We start from the raw sequence: 25,389 nt of genomic DNA, 5'->3' as shown, positions 1-25,389 counted from the left end.
TGAGTGAGCATAATGGTCAAAACATTCGGAGGAATGGATGGTGGCATCATTGAAGTCCTTCAGCGAGGTCAAATGCAGAGCGATAAATCGACCAAACAAATCAACTCTCCAAGTAAACCTAGCCTTACTGGGGTAACACAGGTTCTTTCTTTATATTGGTTTGCAAATTAGATGCAATCAGATGTATACTCAACTTTCTATAAATATCATTTATCATGGAGTAAAAAGGTGTCGCCATCAAAGGCTCCAAATAAGAACATGGTGGTAGATGAATCAAATGTCTCATCATCTGGTGCTAAGCTAAGCAGCACCAGAACTCATCAGCATTCCTATAGAGAAAGCAATGTGTCTAGAAAACGTGTCATGTCTGAAGACATTGAAGGTGCTTCTGAGTTGAAGAGATTGCCTACTCCAATCAACCTTTTTGAAGATGAATGTGTTTTTTGTCATTCCTTTAGAACAAGTCAGGTAATACAATGTGATTCATTTACATCTATTACTAAAGAGCTGATCTGTTGAAGGCATCTTATTGGCAATGCTTCTCTCCTATTTCAGTTTCATGGTCCAATGGTACGTTATCTAAAGGGAAGAATTGTGTCCATGGACGAGGGCAACTCATCAAATGGCGTCTATGTCCATAAGAATTGTCTGGAGTGGTAGGAGTTTAACATATTATATTTAATTTAAATAAATCAGATTCACATGCCATTTTCAGTGCAGATTTAAGATGCAACAGTGTTGCTTATTTTTATCTGTTCAGTTCAATGTTCATCTCACAAAACGACTGCATTTCGACGTTGATATGACCTTTCATTTTCTGTTCCTACTGAACATTTGTGAAGGGCTCCTAGAGTATGGTTTAAGGATGATATTGTTATGAACTTGGAGATGGAAATCAGTCGTGCTTCAAAATTGAGATGCAGCAGATGTGGACTCCTGGGAGCAGCCCTTGGTTGTTATTACAAGTGTTGCGATAAGAGCTTTCATGTTCCATGTGCAGTTCAGATATTTGATTGCCGATGGGATGTTGTAAGCTCTCCTGCGTACCTTCCTTTGATCCACTAGTTTGTGATTTTTACCACATATGTGATATTCTAACATGCTTGATTTTTACGGTGTAGGATAATAGTTCTGTGTTGTGCCCTGAACACGTGTCAAAGATGCTACCATGTGATGAGCTTGGCTCACAAACGAAGGAAAATGACAATTCTTCTTCCTTGTCTAAAAGGTATGTGATCGTTCCTTGCCATTTGGAGATATGTGGAGGTTCCAGTTCATTAGTTTAATAAATAATCTGTGTATTGTATTTTTTCTAGCCAATGTTCACAAAAAGAAGAATTTTACACCAATTTCCAAGCAGAAGGTCAACAAATTGATCAGCTTAACAGCACGAGTTCTTTCGTGCCTTTGGGGTATATGATATTTCACCTTTCTTTCGGAGATAATGTAAAGGCTCCTGGTCGTTTTATTGACCATCCGTATTTCATTTCTATAATTGTTTACGGTATTTTGTAATTCCAGCCAATATTCAGACAAGGAAGGAAATTTTGATGATCATCAAAGGGAAAATCAACAAACAGATGAGCTTAACACCTCAAATTCTTCTTCGTTGCCTCAGAGGTATGTGATCTTCACTTTTCTTGCTTGTGCGATATGTAGATATTGGACTTCACCTGATTGATAAATAATCTGTGTTGTATTATCTTTTTAAGCCAATGTTTGCACAAAGAAGGAATCTCAAGGGAAGGCCAACAAATAGATCACCTTAACACCTCAAGTTCTTCTTCCTTGCCACTGGGGTATGTCATGTTTCTTCACCCTTATATATAAGCATTTTGGTTACTTAAATAATCATTGATATTTGATTTATCTAATTATGTGTCATATTTCGTGATTCCAGCCAACATTCGGACCGCGAAGGAATTTATAAAAATCATGAAAGGGATGATCAACAAACAAATCAGTTTAACACCGCAAGTACTTCCTCCTTGCCTCAAGTGTATGGTGATCTATCTTAAGTCTTAACCCTTTTTGGGAGATAATGTAAAAGTTCCTGGTCATTGATCAGTTATTCACTATGATTCTCTGCTTTATCCCATCATTCCAGAGGTCATCCAGACGAAGAAGGAATGTCCAATGCTTGCCAAAATGAAGAGATAAAAGCAGATGAGCTTGACACATCAAGCTGCCCTTCTAATCACTGGATTTTGCTTGGTTCATCTTTAAGTGCATCAGAGAAGGTAGCATAGAGCAAAGTGACCAAACAAAAAAGCGACTTTGTTTGGCTTATCTTTGATGGATAACATGTTTCCAATATTCCATCGAAATCCAACTTTATGGGCAACTCTTTTGCACGAGAAATGATTTGCTACATTTCTAATTGAGTCCTGTCCTCTTCCAGTTTTTTGATCAATTTGCTTTACTTTTGTTGATCAGGATTCCTTGCAGAAATTTGCTAGTTGGACCAATGCCATGGTGACCAAAGAGTGGGCCAAAAATGTGACTCATGTTATTGTGGGCAAAAATGCTGGTAGTACGTGGAGTAGATCGTATGAAGTCCTCATGGGAATATTATTTGGGAAGTGGGTTGTCCAAGTCGAATGTTAGTATTGAGCCATCTTTAAAAAAATTTGTTATGTTTTAAAGATGTTTTTACTGTACGCAAGCCAATTTTACTTTTGACTTATCTGAACAAGCTGCTGAATCTGATCTCTTCACATTTACATGTACCATGGGGTCCATTCAGGATATCACAAATCAACAAAGTAATTTTATTCCAGTGCTAATGCATTTGACCTTGCTCTTTTAGGGATTGTGGATTGCTTGGAACTGCGCCCAGGTATAGAAGTTTCTTATGAGGCAACATTCAGTGATGATTCACGCAGATCATTCGATGTACCAAAGAAAGGAAGAACTCGAGCAGCTGAAGGGGTATGTTATGTACACATGTCCGTTTCTGTCAGTCATTCAACATAGTGCTATGTATAGCAAAAATTGGTCACTGTTTTTCTTTTGACATAAGTAGAGGATATTGGTTTAGAGATGTTGGTATTTTCTTCTTACGAAAAACAAGTATAAAAATGCATTGATTGCTGATTGTTCATACAATAGTACACATAAAATGGATGACTGTTCAGTACCAAAAGACTAGAAAAATGCATATCTGTATAAATTTAGATACTTTTTTGTTCAGCTTATTGCACCAGTGAATCCTTACAGTTTGTGTTGCAAAATGGTTGTACTATGTTCACTCAAATATGTCACGAATTCTCTATATCCAGTCTTTTCTACTATTGTTTATCTACATCCATATGTTTTTGCATTTACATTTGCGCCTCATTCTCTCGATAAATTTTGGTTCCATCGCAGCCGCATGACTCTAAATCGATACTTGCAGGCACCGAAATTGTTTTCGGGATTGCATTTCTGCCTCAGCGCCCACATGAACCCTGATGACAGAGAGCACCTGCAAGATCTCGTAGCAGCCGCCGGAGGGAAGATATTGGAGGGAAGCGACGCGCATTTGCTACGCGAAAATTTGGACGATTCTTCGGAGAAGCTGTACTTCATCTACGACGGCGGCGCTCCAAGAGAATTCAGCTCGAGTTCGTTGCTTGATCTTCACAAGGAAGTGGAGGAGGCGAAAGAGCATGCTGCGTCCGGGGCGGAGGTGATCAGCCACTTCAGGGTGTTGGATGCCATCGCTGCGTATGATGCGCAGATTCTGAATCAGAGGGCGACCCCCGATCTGTGTGCGTGAATGTCGAGGCTGTAGTTTCTGTCAGGAATACTTTTTTTGAGAGGATTCTGTCAGGAATACTTGATTCGGACCCGTTTGGTTCTCTGAATTGGAATTGGGCCAAGGATCTCTGAATTGGAATTGGGCGAGTGAATGCTAGTGTTTGGTCGCATTAAGAATCAGAAATGGAATTTAAGCTCAATTTCTGCTGGATTTCGGCACAACTAAACTGCAAGTCGTTCAATACCGAGCGCAAGAGGTCGGAATAGACTGGAAACGGCTCGTCCTCTCTAAACAGAAGAAAAAAAAAAGATCGCTCCTCTTCATGGCTGCGACGAACACGATCCGTTGCCGGTGAACTCAAGCCTGCCCCCGCCGGTGAACTCGACCTTGCCAGTGGCCTTTCGGCTGCTCGCCGCCGGCGAAATCGACATCGCTGCCACGGCCGCGAGCTCGACCCCGCCCGTCGCCAGAAAAATCAACCTCGTTTCAAAAAAAAAAAAAAAAAAAAAAAAAAAAAATCGACCTTGCCGCCCTCTTCAACTCCGACGCCTACACCTCGTCTTCTTTAATGCCGTCGCAACTGCCGTAATGAAATCAAACAATGACCGTGGCGTCCAGTCTGCCGACGTTGTACGCTTGCTGCTCGCCGTTGTCGCGGTGGGCACCGGCGAGGCCGTACTCGCGCTTGGCCCAGTCGGTCTTGACGCGCCCACCCCTAGAATACTAGCAGACGAGCGGCGAGCGCCTCCTTGACCCCACCGCCGCGTGAACCACCGTTCCCTCCCAGCAAGTAACGACGAAATGCGGCCCAGGTGCTCGCAAGCTGCTTGAATCGCAACAGGATCAGAATTTTACTTGTCTAACACTTCGACCATCAAAAGAACCACGACGGGCAGATTCCAAATCAAAATTCTTAAGTTTCATGCAAGTCAAAAGATCAAAACATTTACAGTCATCACGGAGAAACCATAATTACAACAGCCCTACTGATTACAGCCAACGAATTATGCAGCGCACTGATCTCAGCTGCATGTCTACAACTGCCAACAGGCCTGCCGACCAACAAAGGAGCTCCATTTTCCAGAACAGATTGTATGTCCTGCTCAGAGAGGAAAAGGAAGTTTAGCGTGACCAAAATAATGTGGACAAAGTTATCAGTTTCCAGGGGCCTGAAGTGCTTACAGAATCATTTTGTATGAAACCATTCCATCTATAATAACAGCTACAGATCTAACCCAAGAAACTTCAAATGAAGGAGAACCTAGTGCAAATTAATGCGTCAGGGAATCACGGTGTACGTATGGAATTATAACCCTTTATTTGAAACAGAATTGAAACGCACCATTTAGCACGGGTATCCAAGATTAGTGGGACTTGAAACCCTACCTTATATTTCTCTTCTAACATTTTGCGCGGCAGAAGGAAGGACAGGTCTCTTCTCTACTGCTTCATAATGGAGAACAAAGTTGTCCTGCAAGCAAAAAAAAAATGCTCAGACAAACTTTTCTCTGCTAATAGATAAGGCTAGAAAGTCTAGTGAGATTTATTTAGATAAAGAACCTTATGAATCGTGTCCCAGATGTTTGGATCAAAACAAATGTAGGCCCCTCGTTCATGAAGTGGATTTTTGACAAGAGGCGCCACATTGGGAACTCTTGTAAGCCAGACTCGGTACTCTTTGTGGTAAAACCACCCTTTATTGTATCTGAAAAAATGGAGCAGCAATTTTCTTAACACATAACGAAATGGTGCAATCTATAAGAGTGAATTGCACAAAAATACAAGTAATGTGCCATTTGTAACACAAAACTACAAGTATTGTGCACTAATTTCACACAAAACCCGATTTTAATTAGATTCACCCAAAAAATAGTCTTATGTTTCTCCAAAAATTCTAGAATTTTTTTACGTGTTACATAATCCATGTGCAACCCATTTTAATTAAATTCACCGAAAAAGCCTATGTAGAATTTAAACTAAAATTCGCCAAAAAGGCTACTTTTATAACTCCTAACAATTGTTAATGTCTCAAATAAAATCCAAAAAATATGAGAAAGTTCACTAATATTCTTCTTATATGATGGACTAATTTCTAAATTATTTATAACCCTATGTTATATGGTGAAAAAGTAAGTTCCTTTGTAATGCTCCACTTATATACTTACAAAGTAACTCACTTTTTCACCATATAACTTAGGACTGAAAAATAATTTTAAAAATTAGTCCATCAGATAAGAAGAATATTAATGATTTTTTCTAGATTTTTAGGATTTTATTTGAGACCCTAACAATTGTTAGGAGTTATAAAAGTAGCTTTTTGGAGAATTTTAGTTTAAATTTCACACAGTTTTTGAATAAATCCAATTAAAATGGATTGGGCATAAATTATAGAACACGTACAAAAAGTTCTATGATTTTTGGAGAAATATAAACCACTTTTTGGATGAATTCAATTAAAATCAGATTTTATGTGAAATTAATGCACAATACTTGTAGTTTTGTGTTACTAGACATAATATTTGTAGTTTTGTGTTACAAATGGCACAACACTTGTATTTTTGTGCAATTCACTCAAGTTATGAACTTGTATGGTGACAATATAATGAGTGATACTACAAAGTACAAACTGTGCTGGTCAATGCTTACAGTTCGTTAGCAGCATACAACTGAGCGACATCCTTAGGCATACTGCACAAAGAGGAAAGTCAAATAATGCACAGTCTAGTAACATCAAATGCACAGTCAACCGAACAAAAAAGTACCTGTAGAAGATGTAGAATAGTGTCAAGGGGTGAAACTTCTGAAAATGTAATGGCTGCAAATGAAGAAAAGAAAAACTGTAATATCAGGAAGGAAGAGGCTAACGGTAACCAAAATGTCGAGAAACTTACTTGCAATGCTGGAGGTGGCCTAGCAGAGAAACAAGCCGGAATCTGGTAATCAGGTTCTCCTTTAGCCGGCTCATTTGACCATGGAGAGCCAAACGTCTTGTAAAGATTATCTTGGGAGTTCAAATTCAACCCTAATGTTGTCAAATCAATCCCTAATGCAAGAGATGTTGGTCCAGGTTCTTTCAGTCTTATTAAACTCAACAATCCAAGTAAACTATATGGATCCGGCACAGTTTGTGTTCCCTGAACAGATTTTAGACTCTGATCCTTGTATTGTTGTGGGCCTGAAGAAGCCTGCAACCTAAGTGAATTTTGAGTCTGTGGTTGATGGTACTGCTGGCGAAGTTGCTCATAAACTCCCGAATTAGATGGACTCGGAGAATTGGCTGGCCTTAGGCCAATATTTTCCAGCCTGGTATTTTGAACCTAGTAAACAATTATTATGGTTAAACAATCCACATTTGGAAGCTTAGCAGACACCAAGTATCAAAATTTCAGTAGGACTCTTCCCTACTGTTTCAGTTAAAAGGAAAATCACAAATCGAGTTGTTTCCTAACAGTGGTGTGTTCAATCTTGAGACAATGCAAAAGAAAAACGCAGTATTACTTACTGAATTAGCACTCTGCGGATGTTGTTGACGGGGCAGATAGCTGCCTCCCAAGTTGAAGCCAGATGATCTAGACATCTGTAGAACCAATGTGTGGAAAGTTAACAATAAGCAGATATAACTGTTCAGGAATGAAATGGTAAAAACATGAACTCACAGGATAATGCTGTGCTTGCATAATATTTACATTCTCATGAAGGTGGTCCTTGTGATGCATATCCATAGCATAATCTGAGGAACTACCTTATATTCCAAAGAAACATATAATAAGGCAATATCCCGAAAGGGAAAAAAGGGTATCACCGGCAACATAATCAGCAGAAAGGAAAATGACTTTGACAGACCCAACTGCAATCGTGTTCCTTATGTTGTACATCATTATGCAAGGAATTCATTAGGAGTTACGTTCATCCATAATACAATTGCAACTCAAAAAAAAATTTATTTGCGTCTAGTTGTAACTCCATGTCTTGCGGATTGTAACTCTATTATTTTTTAGATTATAACTTGGGGTGGCGCAACAATAACTAGAGTTGAGCCTAGGAAATGTGATTTCAATGAGAAGGAAACAGCCAAGGAATTAACAAGCATATTATCATGTATTGCTGAATTATTTAGTCTATGTTGTTAATGAAACTGTCCAGATACCAATATAAATAATAACAGATGAAATGCAAGTGCAAAAGGTAACAAACTGAAATGCTAACAACAAACAGGTGGTCATTCATATAATATCAACAACATAACAAGGGTAAGAGTTCTCTATGTGCATAATGAGACTAGCAATGGTGATTGGTGAACACGCACCTTTATATCCTGGTAAAGCTGGAAAATCTTCATTCTGAATGCTGAATTCCTGATTTTGTTGCACAATGGAATTAACACTTACTCCATGCTTTCGCAGTGACCCTTCAAATTGAAGACGTAGGAAGTTAGTTAATCTAATATTATCTGAAGATCTGTTAGCAGTGTCGCATTACCATATTGCCCTTGACCACCGCCGGCAGAATTAGGGCGCCCTGTTAATTCAGGAAAATCACTTATATCAAATGGAGAAGTGTCACAGGAGCTTCCATCATGTAGCATTCCGGAAGAACCTAAAGAACTGTTTCCTGCCTGCACTTGGTTATGAGATAGTGATCCTCCAGGTGTTGGGTAAGAGTTTCCAAGCATGTTCATAAACTGTGGTGATGCTGGTAGAGGAACAAATAAACAAAGTGAACTATAAACTATTAAATTAAAGCTCAAAATTCACACCTTTTACAAAAAAGGGTTTCAAACTCTTCATAAACCCAGTATTATACACATTATTTTAATTGCTTTCGTTGGTCAACATACACGTTACAGTAAACAAACTGGATGACCCGCAAGCAAAGAAGCAATAACAGCTAGTAACATCAATGGATTCAACGTATAGGCATATAGCCATACTACTTTATAAATATAATGAACTTGGTTGGCACACCGGTTCCCCTTCCTCAACCCTCTTACTCATCTTTCCATTTTCATATAACTGAAGTGTGCCTTTCAAATTCTTACCATACAATTATCATTAGTACCAAATCACCTCATTTTCCAGCCAGCAAGAATAATAAAATGAGAATAGACATACACAGATCCACCAAAGAGGCATGGAAAGTTTAACCAAGCTACCATGTGCCGCAAAGGAATAGAAAAAAGATAAACATGTCCACCACAAACCTTGTTGAAGCATACTACTCATTCGGTTGGATCCTTGAATATTAATAGCCTCATTTCCAGAGTTGCCACTCAAATTCAAGCGAGACACAATACCAGGCATAGACAGACCTGCAGAGCTTATACTTCTCCCAATACTGCTCCCACCCACAATATTCCCCGAATTTGTTATTCGTGGCCCTAAATTCCCCAAAACTGGAGAAGCTGCCAACCCAGGAGCAGAATTGCGGTTACCCACATTAGCCAAGTTTGAAGATAAACCTTGTATTGAACCACCAATAGCATTCATGCTACCACTAAATACAGGACTTCCCGCAACATTCATACCTCCTCTGTTGCTGATCCCAGAATGCCCATGAGGAATCTACAAAAGGGGCAAAACGAAAATGAGAACCTAAGTAACAGAGCTCTCACTCTGCGTGAACAAGAACAGACTGTGGAAGTCAGGAAAAAGACCTGAGACACGGAAGCTTGAAGGTTGTTTGAGGGGAACCGGCCACTGGAAATATTACCACCAGGTTGTTGAACACCTGGTGACAGAAGACCAGTCATTGAAGCATTTCTTGGTGCTAGTGATCCAGACATATTTGAAAGATTGAGATTTCCATGAATGTTGTGTGCACCTAGCAAGCAAATTCAAAAGAGTTAACAATAAAAGCATGACACTGCAACATGCGTCAATGGACTAACAAAATAAAATACTGTAATTTTCACTAACCTGAGTGATGGAAACCTGGAAGCGATCCAGATTGACCAGAAAAAGATGATGTAAATGACTTTCCTGTTGAATCTCGAAGATTTGAGGAGGCCCCACTAATGTTTGACTGCAAAAAGTGATGAAAATGAGTTCTAAACATGTCAGAGCAGATAACTGGGACATTTTAAGATGCATTTGTAGTTTTGTAAAAACATAAAACAAAGTAAAGGTGAATCAAACTGTCACGAGGGTACAAACAATAAGAACGTTTTAAAAAAAAATAGCTAGTACAACGTGCTGTTACACTACTCAAACGAGCAAATGACCTTATTCAGCAATGATTTAATGTCCCCTTTGACATAATCACATAGATGAACTAAACACAGAGCAAATGACTTGCCAAATTATATGTCCAGATAAGGGGAGGTTATAGGAGCCACTGGTAACAGACAAGTGATCTAAGAAACCGGCATGTGATGGTTACTGAACAGAAAAGGGAGGAAACACATAGACATATGAATTCAGTAAGGGTGATAACGTACATTCAATGGTCCTGACATTTTGATGATGCCCAAAGAACGAACAAGCCAAGAGAAAACCAAGTATTATTCACCTAATGGCATGGTATTGCTAATCCAATCTGAAGTCCAAGAAGAGACAACATATGTGTAAGTAATTTGTACAACCAAATTCCTCTAGAATGCATATTACTCTTCAAAGAAAAAAAAAGAAAGATAAACAGGCACATTTGCTTCGCCTTAGCACCTTCTTTATCAGTGCACATTGCCAGATTAATGCATTACTGAACAAAAGCATATCCAACAATGCAACGCAGGACAAAAAGTTGATTTCTAGTTTGAAGCACTGCATAATAAGAAGAGCTTAAGACTCAATTTGGAAAATCAATGCAGTACTACGTTATGTCGTGAAACGAGTTGTGAGGTGCCCATGAAAAATTAAAATTATTTGCCACAACTAGAGAAACTAAATATGATATCGCAAAAGAAAATCACATAGAGCAAAATATTGCATTGCAGAACTGAAGAAAATGATAACACTACAAAAAAGGTAGTGAGAAAATTATTGGACCGTCTAGGAACCATGAGGGCACAACGGCACGTGCAACCTTCAGGTCCAAATTGGAGTTTTCAAATATGAAACTGCAATTTTAAAAACTAAATTGGCAGGCAAAGACTAACCTAAGTGCTAAAGCTTGATTATTTCTTGGTTTACACCTGCCTAACTAGCTGATTTGTACAAGGCAATCCAAAGGTTCTAAACAAACTTAGAAAAGAAATTGAGCCAAAGAAAATACTGAGCAAAAGAAACAAAATTACCTATGACAAATGAACGCAAGCCAACTGCAGCCAGGGAACATAATTCATGACCCACAGAAGTCTAGGACTATCAATTCGTAACTATACTGTGCAAACCTATTATTGATCTAAGTCAATAAAGCAAGGAAATCAAGTTCTATGTTCAAGGATTCTCTGCCTACAGTTCCATCTCCACAAGCACCAATTTCACGTAGATCAACAACAAAAGCATTGTTTGGCTTTCTCACATTGTTGGCTGGTTTGTGATCTATCTGATCTTCCTATAGAAGGCAAAACATTTTTTGCACCATCATCAGAATCAAACTCTATACTAAATAAAGCTGCATGGTCTAAGTGCTACATGAACATCGTGAACAGATAACAAAGAGCTGGTGACCTGCTGAAAAGTCAGCATTCAGGAAGCTCCTTGATTATATCCCTGGAAATGTGACATGCCAAAGGTTTCTTACTGTAACTTCTCATGCTTCCTAGGTTTTGTGATCAGTGATCAGTCACTGGAGGATAGATGCTCCAACACTGGATTATAGAATTCTACTATCGCTCTGGTGTCCCCCATCGCACTTCAACCTTCGATTTAAGGCTTCATTAGCGAATCTCCTGGAGCTCGAGTTCAGAATTCAGAAATCATCACACCCGGGCTCCAAAACCCAGCGCCGTTTCAAATCTCGAAAACCCACCGCTAAATCGAGCCTAAGCTAAACCCAAGGCGACGCGCAGATGGAAACCACACGCTCCATCGGAGCGAGCTCGCCACCGACGAGCGTACGAATGCCACAGATCAGCCGGCGAACCGGCGCGACTGCTGCTCATTGCCCGACGAGAAGGCCCTACGAGGCGCGGCGGTGCCGCGGGAGGGAGCACGGAGAAGGTTCGGAGAGAGGGCGGGTGAACTGACCGGGAGAGGGCAGCGCGCGGGCGCGTATCTCCCCGCGTCAAATCGAGGCGGTCGCGGTGGAGACTGGAGAGTGGAGAGAGTCAGAGAGATGACGACGACGAGTGGGAGGCAGCGGCGGCGGCCGGGCTACTGGGGAAATGGGTGGAAGTGGGGTGGCGTCCACCGTGTCCACGCGGGCTGGACACCTCAGCTTCGCCGGCCCAGACCGGATCAAACCACGTGTCTGAACGGAGCAAGTAAGAAATCACCTTACAAGGGCCCTGCATATGGGCCCAATCTAGAGATCTAATGGGCCCAGCCTACTCCCTCGTAGATTTTATATTTTTATATTTTAAATAAAATTACAAATATATATGTCTGTTTTGAAAAAACTACAGTTCTAAACTTATATTGCCCATTGAAAAAGTGATGGAAGACATATCATATCTTCCAACGAATGACGGGAGGTGTCAGCTTGAATGCAATGCCACACCTTTGCATGAGGCCCGCGGAAAAGTTACCATCCTTCGGATGAGAAACATCTATTTCCTATATAATGGGCGTGTCGTCCCTCCCCAAGAGCACAATGATGGACGACAACATTTCCTATATAATGGGCGTGTCGGTCCTCCCAAAGAGCACAATGCTCATTTGTGCCTTCCAACAAATTGAGTGAGAGTGAGCGTGAGAGGAGAGGGGAGGGAGGGGCCAGCCATGTCGAAATCCATCTATGGTAAAGTTAAATGTTCCAATTCTAATATACTTTTATACACTATTTAGGTTAGCTATTAAATCTAAGTTTTAGATATATATTAGGCATCAGATCTAATATTTTAGACCAATGTTAGCTATTTGTTTTATTATATTGTATTATTTAGATCTAGCACATATACTTGTTATCATTCAAAATAATAGTATAATTTTTTTTTCCATTGAGGGCAGGTATATTTCAAAATAATAGTGTATTAGATAAGTGATATTTCAAGATTTTTTATGAAGGAGATGATATTGTTTATGGTCTGTAAGGGATAGATTTGTTAGGATTTGACTTAGTGGAGAAGAATATATCTAGACTAATGGAAAATACTTTTGTGGGATTATACCACTAGTTAATGCATGATTTCAGAATAGATACTGAGCAACAAGAGATGACCGTGTTCTGTAGAACCGAAGGCATTTACTAGAACATATTCTAGTGTAAGGAACTGATCAAATAGTATTCTAATTAATCATTGAGTCGATCATTTACATAATCACGACCGCGATAATTAATCAGAATATCATCTCGATAGTCTTGGCATGTGTTTTATGTCTAAGATCGGAACACATGTATTTTCAACATATGTCATCGCAATAAAATTTAATAAAGAGCGAGTAATGAAATTATATTACAAATCTTTTAGATCATTATCATTTACAACAATTTACAATGAACTAACACTAGAAGGATAAAAGAACAGTCTCACCTCCTAGCCACCTAGAGATACTATACAGCGGAAAATAAAATTCATAAACAATAAAGATGGGTGGAGCCACTTTCCCTGAGGCACCACCCCAAAACCTCGTCACCCGAATAGTTTGCACTACTCCTGCTCGTTACCTACATTAGCGGGTATGAAGTAACCAAACACTAGCTCCTCCTCACCTATTGCACTTATAAAAGCAGTATGAGTACGAAGTTACTCGCAAGACTTAATCCATAATGGTCATATATAATAACCTGACTCTAAGGATTATGCATTTTGATTAGATAGTGAGGAATCGGCCACAAGGTTTAGTAGATTCATATGCAAAAGCAATTTTAACATAAAAGTGTGAGCATCTACACTTAACAACATATACCTTCTATCCTGAAATCCATAACACAAATATATCTGTAACAGAATCAACTTATCTCATCAATAGCTATCACCATCCATTTCCCAACATATTATACCATCATCCCATATCAATAGTCTACGACTGTTGCAAATGGATAGAAGTATGCTCATGACAGAGAGCGCGGTAATTCGAATTGTTCTTACACCCTGCAGGGGTACATCTTTGCCCACACAACTCGATGACCATTCGGCTTGCGTGACCACATAGGCTCACATAAAAGGGTACTCATATCAACATTTCCCAAGTAAGTTCCAACCGTTTGAACATGCGCCTATAGGTGCAAGGGTTATCTAGAACTACTCTCAGAGCAAACTAGATACTCCTACAAGCTTATTATGCCCACGACACCCGAGACGTGCAAGCCAAAGGGTCAAAACTACACGAGGTATTCGGCTCATCCTTCTCATAATCAGATATGTGGTTAGTACAAAAAATACTAGAGCCAACTGCAATAACGGTCGATGCTTAAACGATACAAGCGGTCTATGATATCCAGGTTCCTCTCTCGACCTACCCCTAGCACCGTTCACATCTCGCCTCATTCTCACAAATCATACTTCCCAATATCATAATTATCTTAATGAACAATAAAATAAGCCCTAAGCTCGCGAACAATGGTTAAATCACTACTTGACTTATACCAAGGACATATGCATTGCTAAACATTTCGGTCAACCTTTTAAGTTAGACATCAACAATATTCTACCCAAGTTATAAGTATAAGGATCATCAACAAGATCAAGGTAGAAATAAAGCAGCAATATAGGTTCTACCCATATAACCCGACATTAGAATGCTAACATGCATAAATTATATAAGGAATAACTTATCAGTTTAGACTCTACATTATCCAAATTATAAGGTAAAATATGCTTAGATGCTTACCTTGCTGCTCCAGCGCCTGCCTGACACTTCCTATGTAACACTCACAAAACTCTGGTGGTTCGGTGTCGCCTTCGATCGCTTGGATAGTCGGCGCGTCACTCTCTAAATAAACCAAGAATGCATCGCATAAACAAATAAATGACAAAAATAGTGTGCATACGATGCATGCTTGAATAACAATAAAGCGTTGTATTTCGAAAACATTTGCAAAAGATTGACAAATGACTCAGGTTGGAAAATGTTTGAACCTCGGATAAGACGTCCTAAGTTTATAAGGCTTCGAGCAACTGGCGGTCAGACCAGCGACGTGTACAGAGTTTTATGTTCTGGTGGTCAGATCAGACCCCTAGGCGATCATACTGGCCCTAGTGGCGGTCTGACTTCTAACTATGAAGTTTGACTAAGGTTTTTACCTACAACTGACGGTCAGACCGGCCTGAGCGGCGGCCATACCGCGAGTCCCTGTCAGTAGCACCTTGGTGAGGTTGCCGGCGAAGGCTCCGATGACGCCTTCAAACACGAAGGGTACCAAGACGCTCTAGAAGACTAGTGGAGTACTTCTAGGATGGGTTGGATAACATTCAACAAGTTAAACTTGGAAAGCTCTATAGATGAGATATAGGCTAGTGTGGAGCTCGAGTCTAAACGGAATGGGGGTCGATTAGGGTTCAGGAATAATAGAAAAATGATAGAAGATATCTCACCTTAGCGTAGGGAAGCTTTCTATTGGAGGAGATCACTCCAGGGAAGCTTCGATTTAGAGATTGGGCTCCCGAAGTGGTGTACGGGCTTGGGGTGGATGAATCCATGTGGAAAAATTTCCGGCAAAGAGGAGAAAGGGGATGAGCTTGGGGAAGTCCTCGAGGAGATTGGAGAAGTTCTCCCCGTTGATCTCCGGTCGTCAAACACTCGAGGTGGATCTCTCCTTCTCTCTCTAAGGTTGAGTGAAGAGTGTAAGTGAGAGAGAAGTGAGAGAGAAGTGAGAGAGAGAGAGAGATGGCCGATTCCTTAAGTGGGCGCCCTGTGCCTTGGCGTTCGGACCGTGAGAGCTCCCGGTCAAACCGTGGGAATGGTCTCTTTTTCCTTTTTCTATTCTTCTCAAAAGTTGTGAGGGTTTTTCTAAAGATCTCTAAACCATTTTTGCTCACAAATATACTCACATTTAGACGGGGAAAACATGTAAAGGTTCCAAACGTAAAACCTTTGAAATCTGATTGAACGGTGTAAAATAATAATTATACATGTAAAACACAATGCTATGATGATTATGTATACTTAATTATGTAATTAAAGTCTTGGGATGTGACATCCAGCTAACTAAAATATTGGTTTTGACTTTGGAGGAGGTACCTAGAGTAGGCAACGGAGAGAGGTTGGTCACTTATATTTCTTGTGCAATGGAGTTGCCAGGAGAGAGTTGGAGAGTTCCAGGGCAAAGGTGATGTGGAGGAGGGTGACAAAATAGTGGTACACAATGTAGAAGCACCGGATGTTAGATATTTTTTGGGCGATTCGATGGAACCAACTGGTGAGGCAGACAAGGGGAAACTCATACTTGGTTTGGGAGGATTGGGAGGATGAGAAAGCTTATGAGGATGACATCTCGGATGATGAGTACGATGTTCATATCCCTACGAACTAGAACAATAATCCAGATTTTACAAATCTAGTGGTGAGTGAAAGCTATCAGGTGTCATACGAGTACAGTGAAAATGAGGTGTGTTTGGGGGTTCAATACCCTAGCAACTAGACTCTTAAGGACGTTGTGGTTCAATGTACTACATCTCTTTGAAGGCAGTTCATGGTTATTAAATCCAGCTCGAAGGAGTACAATGTGAAGTGTGTGAATGATGGTTACTCGTGGCAGGTACACACCTTCAATGGAAAAGTGGGTTAAATATTGAAAAGTTTTGATAGTGGAGGACCACACTTGTTAGCTGGACGAACTGGATAAGCAGCATATGAACCTTTTATTAAGTTTTGTTGCCAATATCATGCATACTTAGATTGTGGACAACCTGAATTATGAACCTAGTTCTATAATCAAGTTAATTGAGAAGATGTATCGGTACACCATTAACTATAACAAAGCTTTCATGGCGAAGAGAAATGCAATTGAGATGATGTTTAGGACATACAGATTGTATGTCCCATATCTTGACACCATGAAGCAAAAAACAGAAAATATTGCAAGTCAATAAGGATTCGTAATGACATGGATGAATCCTTAGTCAGGTGTCGTGTGAAATGGTACAACAAGTATAATGAAACTAGACACACTTTTAAGAAGTGCACCAAAGGTCCGGTAGGTGGCAACGACGATGAAGCAGGTCCTTCTAGCTCAACTTTTGATGGGAGACATCAATGGCCTCGTCATTCATCTGCTTCATCCACATATTATGGAGCTACGTGACTGATTGCTGTCATGTTGTAACAAATATTTTTATGTGTAATTCGTATTATCAGACTTATTATTATCATGTTGTAATGACATATGATGTAACGAATTATGTTGGTATTGCAAGATTATGTTGTTTTAAGTTTTTTTATGATGTAAACTTGTTATTAATTTGTCACGTCTCAAATTCGTAATCATACAATTAAGCATAATCATGCTTTTTAAGCATTATGTTTAATATTGCATAATTATAATTTTGAATATTAATGCAATTCGTTTAAAATAATTTGGATGAGAGAAGGAAATCTGGGAGAGAAAAGAATTGAATTCGCAGCAAAAATAGACACTTTTCACTTACATATAGGCCCCACATGTGGCCCCACCTTCCAACCACTCAAGTGGGCAGCCCCCACCTACCCCCTCTCTCTCTCCCACCTGCTCCTCTCACTCTCACGTGCTCTCTCTCCCCGTGCAGCAGTTGGGAGCTCTCCCTCTCCCTCTCTTGCTCTCAAGCTTCCTCTCCATTTCTTCTCAAATTCGAGCTTTATAGAAGGATTGAAGGTATGCATGTGATACCATTGCATTCTAGAGCTCATAAGCTACTCATCCATCTAATTTACTTTCGTTTTCTCGAAGGATTCGAACTGGATTCGATGTCTTTTGGTGTTCTTGGTTGAAGCACAAGGAACACCGGAGTTTTTCTATTTCCCTCCATTTCCTCCACTTTCCGACGGTCACCCAACTCCACAAGTATCCTGAGTAAGTCTCTTAGGCTCCCCATGGCAAGAATTCATGGTTTGGTTGGTCGATTTCGAGTTTTAGCAAAGTTCATGAGTTTTTGAGGTTTTAAACCAAAATGAGGATTTATATGAGATTTGATTTAGGAATTGAGTTGCCAGGTGGTTAGTTAAGTTCTAGACTCTAAATTCTTCCAAACATATTCCCCTTTGGAGTGGAAAAGATCGCAAATTGATTTGGCAAAGTTTCCCCTCAAATAGGAGTAATTCTGAAAAGTCCGGAATCTCCGGAAAATTGTCTGGAGGTTCTGGACTCTGGAACCTCTGTAAAAAAGTGCGGATAGTCTGCAAAAGTGCGGAGGTTCCGCATAAAAGTGCGGAGGGTCCGTAGTTACTATTCATCAAACACGTTGAGGCTTGTAAAATTCATAATTAATTCATCCGAACTCCAAACGATGTGAGACCAGTTGCGTTAACTTCGTATGAGTGTGAACTACGTGTTAAAAATTTAGGAACTCCATAAAATATTTTTGAGAATTAGTGAGTTAATTAAATGTGTTTCGGCTTGTTTAGGTCACGGTTAGTTGTTGCCATGTCCTAAAATTATAAAACTACTTTTGTTAGCCTTGTATTAACATGATCTACACATTAAAAATACTATGAGCTATGAGATAAGTGTGTGAATTCCGTTGGTTAATAAAATATACGCTGAGGTTTAATGAGTCATTGAAATAGTTTCAATCTTTAACATTTTGTAATTAATTGAATCTAAACCCCTTATATAGTGTATGACCATGTGTTAGGTAGAGTGTGTCTAGTGTTCAAGTTGAATCGATCGACAAATCATCGAAAACATATTTTCAGCCCAGGTCCGGAGTGTCCAGACAAAAGTCTAGAGGGTCCGCACATGTCCGGAGTATCTGGAGAAAAGTCCGGATAGTCCGGAGTTTGCTTGAGTTGCGCAATGACCGGATGTTCCGCATAATTTTGCGGATAGTCCGCATATGTCCGGAGGTTCCGCACTTTCAGCAACTTTTCAAATTGATTTGAGTCCCAATTTTGTTCTAGTTCGCAAGTTTGCACTTTTAACATGTTTTGCGCATCATATGGCATGCATTGTTGCATTTCATCCATACTCATGGCATTGCACACGTTATTCTTTTTAGAGAACGTCGAGCCGGTGTTCCAGGAAAGCGAAGGAAATTTTGGTCAGCCACCTGAACAACAAGGCAAGCATCTATCATATTGCACCTTTGTCGTATTGAATAAAGTCTAAATATTGATAAATTATGCTTATGTATAGGTTTGCATATGTAGGAAGTCAATGTTGGGTTTTGATGGGTAGATCCTATGTTGAATTGCATTGTCTCTACCTTGATGTATTGTTGATCCATATCTTTGTAGCCTGGGTTTAATCATGCTAAGGTCTAACTTAAAAGTGACACGAGATGCTCAGCAATACATAGGTCCTCGGTAGAAGTCGAGCGGTGGAACGTCCCATCGTTCGCGAGCTATAGGTTAATTACCTTCACAATAATTACAATGTTGGGTTGATGATGTTGGTTGATAGAGTGGTGAGTATGAGACGAGATGTGGGTGGTGTTAAGGGTGTCATCTGCCCTCAAGGAAAGTCCGGGGGTAGTTCGGGAAGGGAACCCAGACACCGAGGCCGCTTGCATCGTTTAAGGTCGATCGTCAGGGTAGTTGGTTTTAGTACTTACCTTATTTATCTCATGCCGATCTAATGGTAAGGCGAGTCGAATACCTTCGCAGCTGTAGCTTTGTAGGCGTGAACATCGATGGTGTGAGCGGGCAGGCTTGTAAGCGGTACTAGTTTGCTTCGGGAGTAGTTCTAGTATCGCCGCGCCGAACGATGCATGTCCCACACGGCTGGGGCTGATTGGGAAAGGTTGACATGGGTACCACCTTGTGTGCACTTTAGTGGGTGGCACAAGCCGTATGGTCCCCGAGTCGTGTGGGTCTAGGAGTATCCCCCTGCAGGTGTATAAACAGTTCGAACTGCCGCGTTCTCGGTCATGAGCATGCTATTGTTTCATTTACACCCGGTCGTAGAGTTCTCGTGGTTGGTTCAATTGTATGGTTTGGATATGTGGTGTGTGGTTCAGATATGTGGGAGGTGATCGAGTTGGTAGTTGTTATACATTGATACTAATGTGGTTTCAGTTTCATTTGATCAGTTGGTAGTTGCAGGGTAATTTCATATATGTTGGTTAAGTTAGTTGCTCACACATATGTCTAGGTTGTTTATCGCATATGTTTTACTTAACCTTGTGGCATATTCTTGCTAATAGTTCAATGCATAATCCTTGGAGTCGGGATATTATATATCTATATTGTGTAAAACTTGCGAGTACCTTCGTACTCAGGGTGCTGCCCTTAAGTTGATGCAGGTTCACAGGTCGGCGAGGAGGGGGCGGTGTTTGGCTACTTTGTGCCTGCCGATCAGAGTGGCGGGCAAGAGTAGCACACTCTACTCTGAACTCAGTGTTTTGGTATGGAGCCTAAGGGCATGTGGCTTCATATCCTTTTGTTGTATAGCTTTTAGTTTTCCGCTGATTAGTTTTTTTGTTGGTTAGGAGTTGAGCAGGTTTTAGTCTCCTCCTAGTTCTCTTTTGCTGTAAATTATGATAACTTATTGTATGTTTAAGAACTTGTAATATAATATTAATTAATTGCTCTTTCTTAAGTTTTATTGTGATGTACATGTTGGAAGGACATGTGTTCTGATCTTGGGCACAAAACACGTGTCGAAACTACCGGGATGATATTCTGGTTAATCATCGAGGTTATGAGTATGAATAATGATCCTCCTGGTGATTAATTAGAATATTATTTGAACGGTTCCTCACATAATTTATTGTAAATTTCTATTTCGTTTAATTATTTACTAATATTTAAATTACGATGTTACATCTTACTAAGGTGTTATGGATTTCTAGAGTAACCACCCCTTCGGAGTGTCACATTGGTATGAATGTCTGTTGTGCTTATGTAGTGAACGAGCACGAATGTCGACATCCTTCGATAATAAGATCTTTGGTTGGAGGTTCTTCATGTGTTCCAAACTTGATCCCGATTTTATAGTATGTTTATCTTTTTTACTCTTCCGCACTTGTCAAATTCATATTACTAACTACACTCATAATATAATATTTAATTATTAAATAACCTTACTGCTTCAAGGAATGAATTGACGTGATTAGGTCGTCGTTCAATGGGGGATGGATCAAAGAGATTGAAATAAAAAGAGAGTACGAGATCAAGATGAAGAAAACACAATAAATACAGAAGTCACTGGTACGCGGCAACAAGAATGTTAACAACAAGAACATGAATGCAGATGGCAAGCCAAGGATCTTCAAAGACAAGTGGAAAAACATCACCTTCAGGAGAACATTTTAAGAAGATAGGAGGTTGAACTTTATAGGCATGAAGAACTACTTCAGAGACGTCAAACTCTCATACGTCGCTAGGAAGAAGAGGAACTAGAAGGACATATGAGAGGAGACGAGAAAATCCCCGAGTCATACAGTGAAACCTATATTTTATCTCTAGTAATGTAATATTTATAACTATGTAACATAAACTTTATATTTATTATAGACATTTTAACTTCACCAATCAAATTGCTAGCTTATATTCTTCCTATCCAATTATCCAATTAATGGGTGACGGATAATATCGTCTATTGAAGAGGCGACAATAGCAGACATGTTCAGACTGACCGGGATTCAATATATTTACAATTTTTGATAAAAAATATAAAAACAAAAAAACCTTCCTCGTAGGTTCAACTAAGATCAAATGGGCCGCCCACCTCCATTTACCATATTCCATCAAGCGACTCGACTCGGCGCAGATCTCACATCCATCTCGCGAGATCGGGGAGGGAGAGGGGAATAAGAAGCAGCGCAAAACCCTACTTCCACTGCTGTCCTGCCCGTGCCTGTTTCCCCAGATCTGCGATCCGGTCTAGGCGAGGTGAGCTTCGATCCGTCTCTGCCCTGCGTGGGTCTGATTATTCTTCAAAATTGACGCGTGGTTCTTGAGAATTTTTTCGGGGTGGTTGTTTGATTCGTCGGAGATCCGTTTGTCGTATTAGATGGCGAGCACGGGGCGGTCGATGCTGCTGTCGCTGCTGGTGTTCGCGGTGACGCTGTCGCTGCTCGAGATGTACAGGGCCAAGTTCGCCTCGTCGGAGCTCATGACCATCGCTGGCGGATTCGTCTGCTCCCTCCTCTTCCTCCTGCTCCTCACCGTGCGTTTCTATCCTAATCCCTTCGCTACTTCTATCTTCTTTCCCGCTTGGAATTGTGGAGAAGCTCGTGAAGTTGTTCATCTTCCCAGTTTGCTAAATTGAAGTGTTAGAAACTTGTGCAACCATCCATACCCTTAGCAAGGGAACATAGCGAGCTAGTAGAGTGGTGTTACATACATTTGACTGCCACCCTTTTTTGGTTTCGTGTTATAAGATCCATTAGTTCTGCGCTCATCATCAATTGTATGCTTGCTGCATTGAAATATTGCATATGACAAACTGATAATTGGAGCAACTTTTGCAGTTTATTGGGAACTACCAAGAGGCTAGTGGAGTTAGAACTGGCTGGGGTGCAGGTGTGTACGGTACATGCTTTCATTCTTTTGGCTTATTATTGTTGTTATTTGGACTTTCTTTAATCAGTAGTGCCCTTCCTTTGCAGTTGTTGTCGCAGAACTTGTTGCACTTATTGTAGCTGGCACTGTCCACCGTGTCTGTATCACAACATGGTATGTTTCCTTCAACACATTTAACCGATTTCTTTATACCAGCCATCGGCACTTATTTGGTCCCACGAACCCATCAACAAACCTGAATGATTCCAGTCTGCTAAATAAGGAAGGTGTTGAGATTATCAATGATAATCATAGATATGCTAATGGAATATTTTCTTAAAAGTATTTGTTCTGTTTGTGTGTTGGGAAATGAAAGTAACATATTATTGAAAAGAAAATGCTTCGCTCCTCTGTTTGCAAGGAAAGGAGGTTGCAGTTAAAACATATGCACACAGTCTAATTTGATGTTTCTAGAACATACATAGTGTTTATTTACATCATTTTCTTTTTTAGCGTGGGAGGATTGGCTAGTGTTGTCATCTTAAGGTCACAGGTTGAGGGCCTGTTTGTTTCATGCTTAATACTGCCAGTCTGCCACAACCACAGTGTTGAAGTTCACATTGATAGTCCTGTCCCATCCAGTCCGTGGTTGGTCAAAATCGAACTCTCCTCATCAGTGAGAGAATCAAGTGCCATACCAGTTGGGGTATGCAACGGTTGGCCTGTGTTCATTGTTGTTAACTGTAGGATGCTGTTATGAGTACTACCATTGGTATGTTTGCATGTAGCAAAAACTATAGAATTATGCAATAGTCTTGCTACGCTGCTATTTCTAGGTTTCATATTGTTGTCTCCTGACAGATGCCTTATGTAGCCAGCATTATGTTTAAAATTGTAAGATGGTCAGATGGATGGCTAGTAGCTGAGTAAAATCCATTTATACAAAATATCATGTTAGCTATCTTTCTGTAGCTTTTCAGATTTGCTATTATTACTATTGCATATTTACATACAAACTAAAGCACACCAACTACTTGGCAAAATTCAGCCACCTAACAACCATGGGTCCATGACTGTTTATATTTAATTGACAATGATAAATCATATTTTAGTGCTATGTCAGGGTAAGATTTGCTCTTTCCACCATGGTGTTGACACAGCATTTCTGTATTGACAGTTCATTAGAACTTGCATTTTTCTGGTACTTCATGAAGCAGCATTTCCAAGTTTATGCATGTAGCACATGACAATGCCTGGTAAAAGTAAAACTGTGTTGGTGGAACATATATTATAACAGCAGATAGTCACCATTTTCACACTATTATAGAGAACTTTGGTGCCCAACTGCCCATGCTCTTCCATACCGTTGTTCTGTGTTTTATCAGCATGTTTAGGTGCAGTCCCTTTGAACCAACTAATCCCTTTGTTCTTGCTATGCTGCAGCTTCTTGTTTTCAGCTGGACTCCTTTACGAGGTTGACAAGCTCTCTGGTATGATCCTTGCTAGGAGCGAGTCTAAAGTGAGGCGGCATTGAGCACAGAAGAGAAGATATTCATGTACGATGACTTGTTTTGTAGATCAAATCGAAATGTTCACAATTCACACCCTATATTAGACTCGAAACCCATTCAGCTACTTTGGCAGGCATGTAGGTCTTGAGTTCTGGATACTGGTGCGTTTGCACCGAGGTCACATTCTGATATTTGTCTGACGAGTTGACTAGGTAATGTGCCTTTTGTTAAACGCCACCATTCCTCTTTATTTCCCTAACTACTCGAGGTGCCTTGCATTCAGTCGCGCCTCGCCTGGTTGCCGGCGTTGAAGTTTTGCTCGATTTGTTTGGATTTGATTTTGTCGAGCGACAAGCGTGCCAGCTCAATTGTGTTCTTGTGGCGAGACGAAATGCGGCAAAGAAGCTGTCAATACCAAACCCAGGAAGTGTTCATCCGCAGCGTGCCGGCCGAGTAAAATGCCCGCGGCGTCGGGTCGGCTGACGTGCGAGCGTGCGTGAGCGCTGCGCGGACAGCCTCCCCGGCCGTGCAGCGCCTACGCGCGCGGCGGCGGATTCAGCCGGAGCTGGTCAGCCCTCGACGGGGAGAGCTCGCTCGCGTCGCATGGATTGTGTTGCAGAGTAATCGAGGCATAATAGAGTGAAAGTGAAAACTCTGGTTGATTTCATTAATTAGTCATATATTTAAATAAAATGAAGGGTTAAATTCATGTTTCTTTGAAGAGACATCTCTTCCTAATAAGTGTTTATTTGAGGAGATATTCTTTCTCAATTTATCTCTCCCCAATAAGGGGGTGTTTGGCAACTTGGAAAAAAAGGGGCGGACAGGGAAAGGGAAATGAGTGAAGAGTTTGGATAAAGAGGCAGAAGGAAGATGAAGGGCTAGGATTTAATGGAATCTCTGTTTCGGTGGGATATCATTTCCTTTAGAGCCCTAAGTATCCTTTTAGAAAGGCATCCTCCCAGTTGATGTCTAATTGATCACTTATAATTATTTCCTAACAGATGCATCCCTCTCTAATTCATCTCTTCCAAATATATATTCTTTTGGGAAGACATCCTTCTGAATTGGTATCTAATCGATCATTTAGAATTGTTTCCTAACAGATTGGTCACAGGTGTCGCATCCCTAGTCCGGTGCGTGATTGGAGCACAATTGAGACCGATTGGGACAGCAGAGTAGCAGCAGGACAGCGCGATCCGCGAAGCTCGAAGCATGCGCGCACACCGCGCCGGGCAGGCGGCCGTGCTCTGACCGGCGGAGCCCCGTTGACCGGGGACTCCAGCCTGTCCTGTAACCAAGTGCCGTCACTGCTCCTCCATTGTCCAATCAGAAATCCTGCAGAGAAAACTACGTAAAGAAGAGCAGTCCAATCAAAAGAAGGTCATCGTCTCCATCAGCAATCATGGGTATTATATTCCCGATCAGACACAGAATCTGGCAGGGCTCTCCCAACTGGTCGCCGACCTCCCAATTGCGCCGTGAACCTGTCAGACAATTCGAGGGCAACTCCCGG

General features: G+C 40.7%; 3 protein-coding genes and 1 non-coding gene across 13 annotated transcripts; 3 read left to right on the top strand and 1 right to left on the bottom strand.

The window, feature by feature from the left end:
- Positions 1–258: 258 nt before the first annotated feature.
- On the top strand, positions 259–3,760 carry LOC133884128 (BRCA1-associated RING domain protein 1-like). Its single transcript, XM_062323495.1, has 11 exons — positions 259–468; positions 556–656; positions 843–1,026; positions 1,122–1,228; positions 1,522–1,620; positions 1,713–1,799; positions 1,901–1,999; positions 2,108–2,240; positions 2,437–2,602; positions 2,810–2,931; positions 3,398–3,760. The coding sequence occupies exons 1-11, from the start codon at positions 259–261 to the stop codon at positions 3,758–3,760; spliced, it is 1,671 nt and encodes a 556-aa protein (XP_062179479.1).
- Positions 3,761–4,637: 877 nt separating this feature from the next.
- LOC133885251 (probable NOT transcription complex subunit VIP2) lies at positions 4,638–12,027 on the bottom strand. 6 transcript variants are annotated; one of them, XM_062324938.1, is made up of 17 exons: positions 11,869–12,027; positions 10,179–10,276; positions 9,658–9,763; positions 9,396–9,562; positions 9,267–9,303; positions 8,943–9,143; positions 8,222–8,434; positions 8,049–8,150; positions 7,399–7,484; positions 7,245–7,319; positions 6,634–7,059; positions 6,505–6,557; positions 6,389–6,430; positions 5,303–5,471; positions 5,129–5,213; positions 4,925–5,003; positions 4,638–4,841 (listed from the first exon to the last, which is right to left on the bottom strand). In XM_062324938.1, the coding sequence occupies exons 2-15, from the start codon at positions 10,194–10,196 to the stop codon at positions 5,130–5,132; spliced, it is 1,779 nt and encodes a 592-aa protein (XP_062180922.1). In that variant the 5' UTR covers positions 10,197–10,276; positions 11,869–12,027; the 3' UTR covers positions 4,638–4,841; positions 4,925–5,003; position 5,129. The 6 variants fall into 6 exon arrangements, with proteins under 6 accessions (XP_062180922.1, XP_062180919.1, XP_062180918.1 ...); XM_062324935.1 differs by having other exon boundaries at positions 5,085–5,213; positions 8,943–9,303; XM_062324934.1 differs by having other exon boundaries at positions 8,943–9,303.
- Positions 9,658–9,735, top strand: LOC133885979 (small nucleolar RNA snoR35). The gene has a single exon (XR_009903308.1). It is a non-coding gene; the product is annotated as a small nucleolar RNA snoR35 (small nucleolar RNA).
- A 9,528-nt stretch (positions 12,028–21,555) lies between the features above and the next one.
- Positions 21,556–24,582, top strand: LOC133885591 (uncharacterized). Of its 5 annotated transcripts, XR_009903243.1 has the most exons (7): positions 21,556–21,750; positions 21,872–22,027; positions 22,332–22,392; positions 22,470–22,536; positions 23,806–23,918; positions 24,007–24,085; positions 24,157–24,582. XR_009903243.1 is itself a non-coding variant. In XM_062325321.1 (6 exons), the coding sequence occupies exons 2-5, from the start codon at positions 21,872–21,874 to the stop codon at positions 23,894–23,896; spliced, it is 375 nt and encodes a 124-aa protein (XP_062181305.1). In that variant the 5' UTR covers positions 21,556–21,750; the 3' UTR covers positions 23,897–23,918; positions 24,007–24,123. The 5 variants fall into 5 exon arrangements, 3 of the variants coding, with proteins under 3 accessions (XP_062181305.1, XP_062181304.1, XP_062181306.1); XM_062325321.1 differs by lacking the exon at positions 24,157–24,582 and having other exon boundaries at positions 24,007–24,123; XR_009903242.1 differs by having other exon boundaries at positions 21,557–21,750; positions 23,806–24,085.
- Positions 24,583–25,389: the final 807 nt, after the last annotated feature.

This window comes from Phragmites australis, chromosome 11 (genome assembly GCF_958298935.1).
Source record: "Phragmites australis chromosome 11, lpPhrAust1.1, whole genome shotgun sequence".
Lineage (NCBI taxonomy): Eukaryota > Viridiplantae > Streptophyta > Magnoliopsida > Poales > Poaceae > Phragmites > Phragmites australis.
Note: the sequence above shows the minus strand (reverse complement) of the source record. Positions and strands in the feature narration are given on the sequence as shown.

Excerpts from the sequence above, each read along its gene's own strand:
- LOC133884128 (XM_062323495.1), top strand. The coding sequence starts at position 259 with ATGGTGGTAGATGAATCAAATGTCTCATCATCTGGTGCTAAGCTAAGC. Across the intron at positions 469-555 it reads ATTCCTTTAGAACAAGTCAG|TTTCATGGTCCAATGGTACG; the intron begins GTAATACAATGT and ends CTCCTATTTCAG. Across the intron at positions 2,000-2,107 it reads ACTTCCTCCTTGCCTCAAGT|AGGTCATCCAGACGAAGAAG; the intron begins GTATGGTGATCT and ends CCATCATTCCAG.
- LOC133885251 (XM_062324935.1), bottom strand. Across the intron at positions 9,304-9,395 it reads TTCAAGCTTCCGTGTCTCAG|ATTCCTCATGGGCATTCTGG; the intron begins GTCTTTTTCCTG and ends CCCCTTTTGTAG. Across the intron at positions 6,431-6,504 it reads CTATTCTACATCTTCTACAG|TATGCCTAAGGATGTCGCTC; the intron begins GTACTTTTTTGT and ends CTCTTTGTGCAG.
- LOC133885591 (XM_062325321.1), top strand. The coding sequence starts at position 21,872 with ATGGCGAGCACGGGGCGGTCGATGCTGCTGTCGCTGCTGGTGTTCGCG. Across the intron at positions 22,028-22,331 it reads TCTTCCTCCTGCTCCTCACC|TTTATTGGGAACTACCAAGA; the intron begins GTGCGTTTCTAT and ends CAACTTTTGCAG. Across the intron at positions 22,393-22,469 it reads CTGGGGTGCAGGTGTGTACG|TTGTTGTCGCAGAACTTGTT; the intron begins GTACATGCTTTC and ends CTTCCTTTGCAG.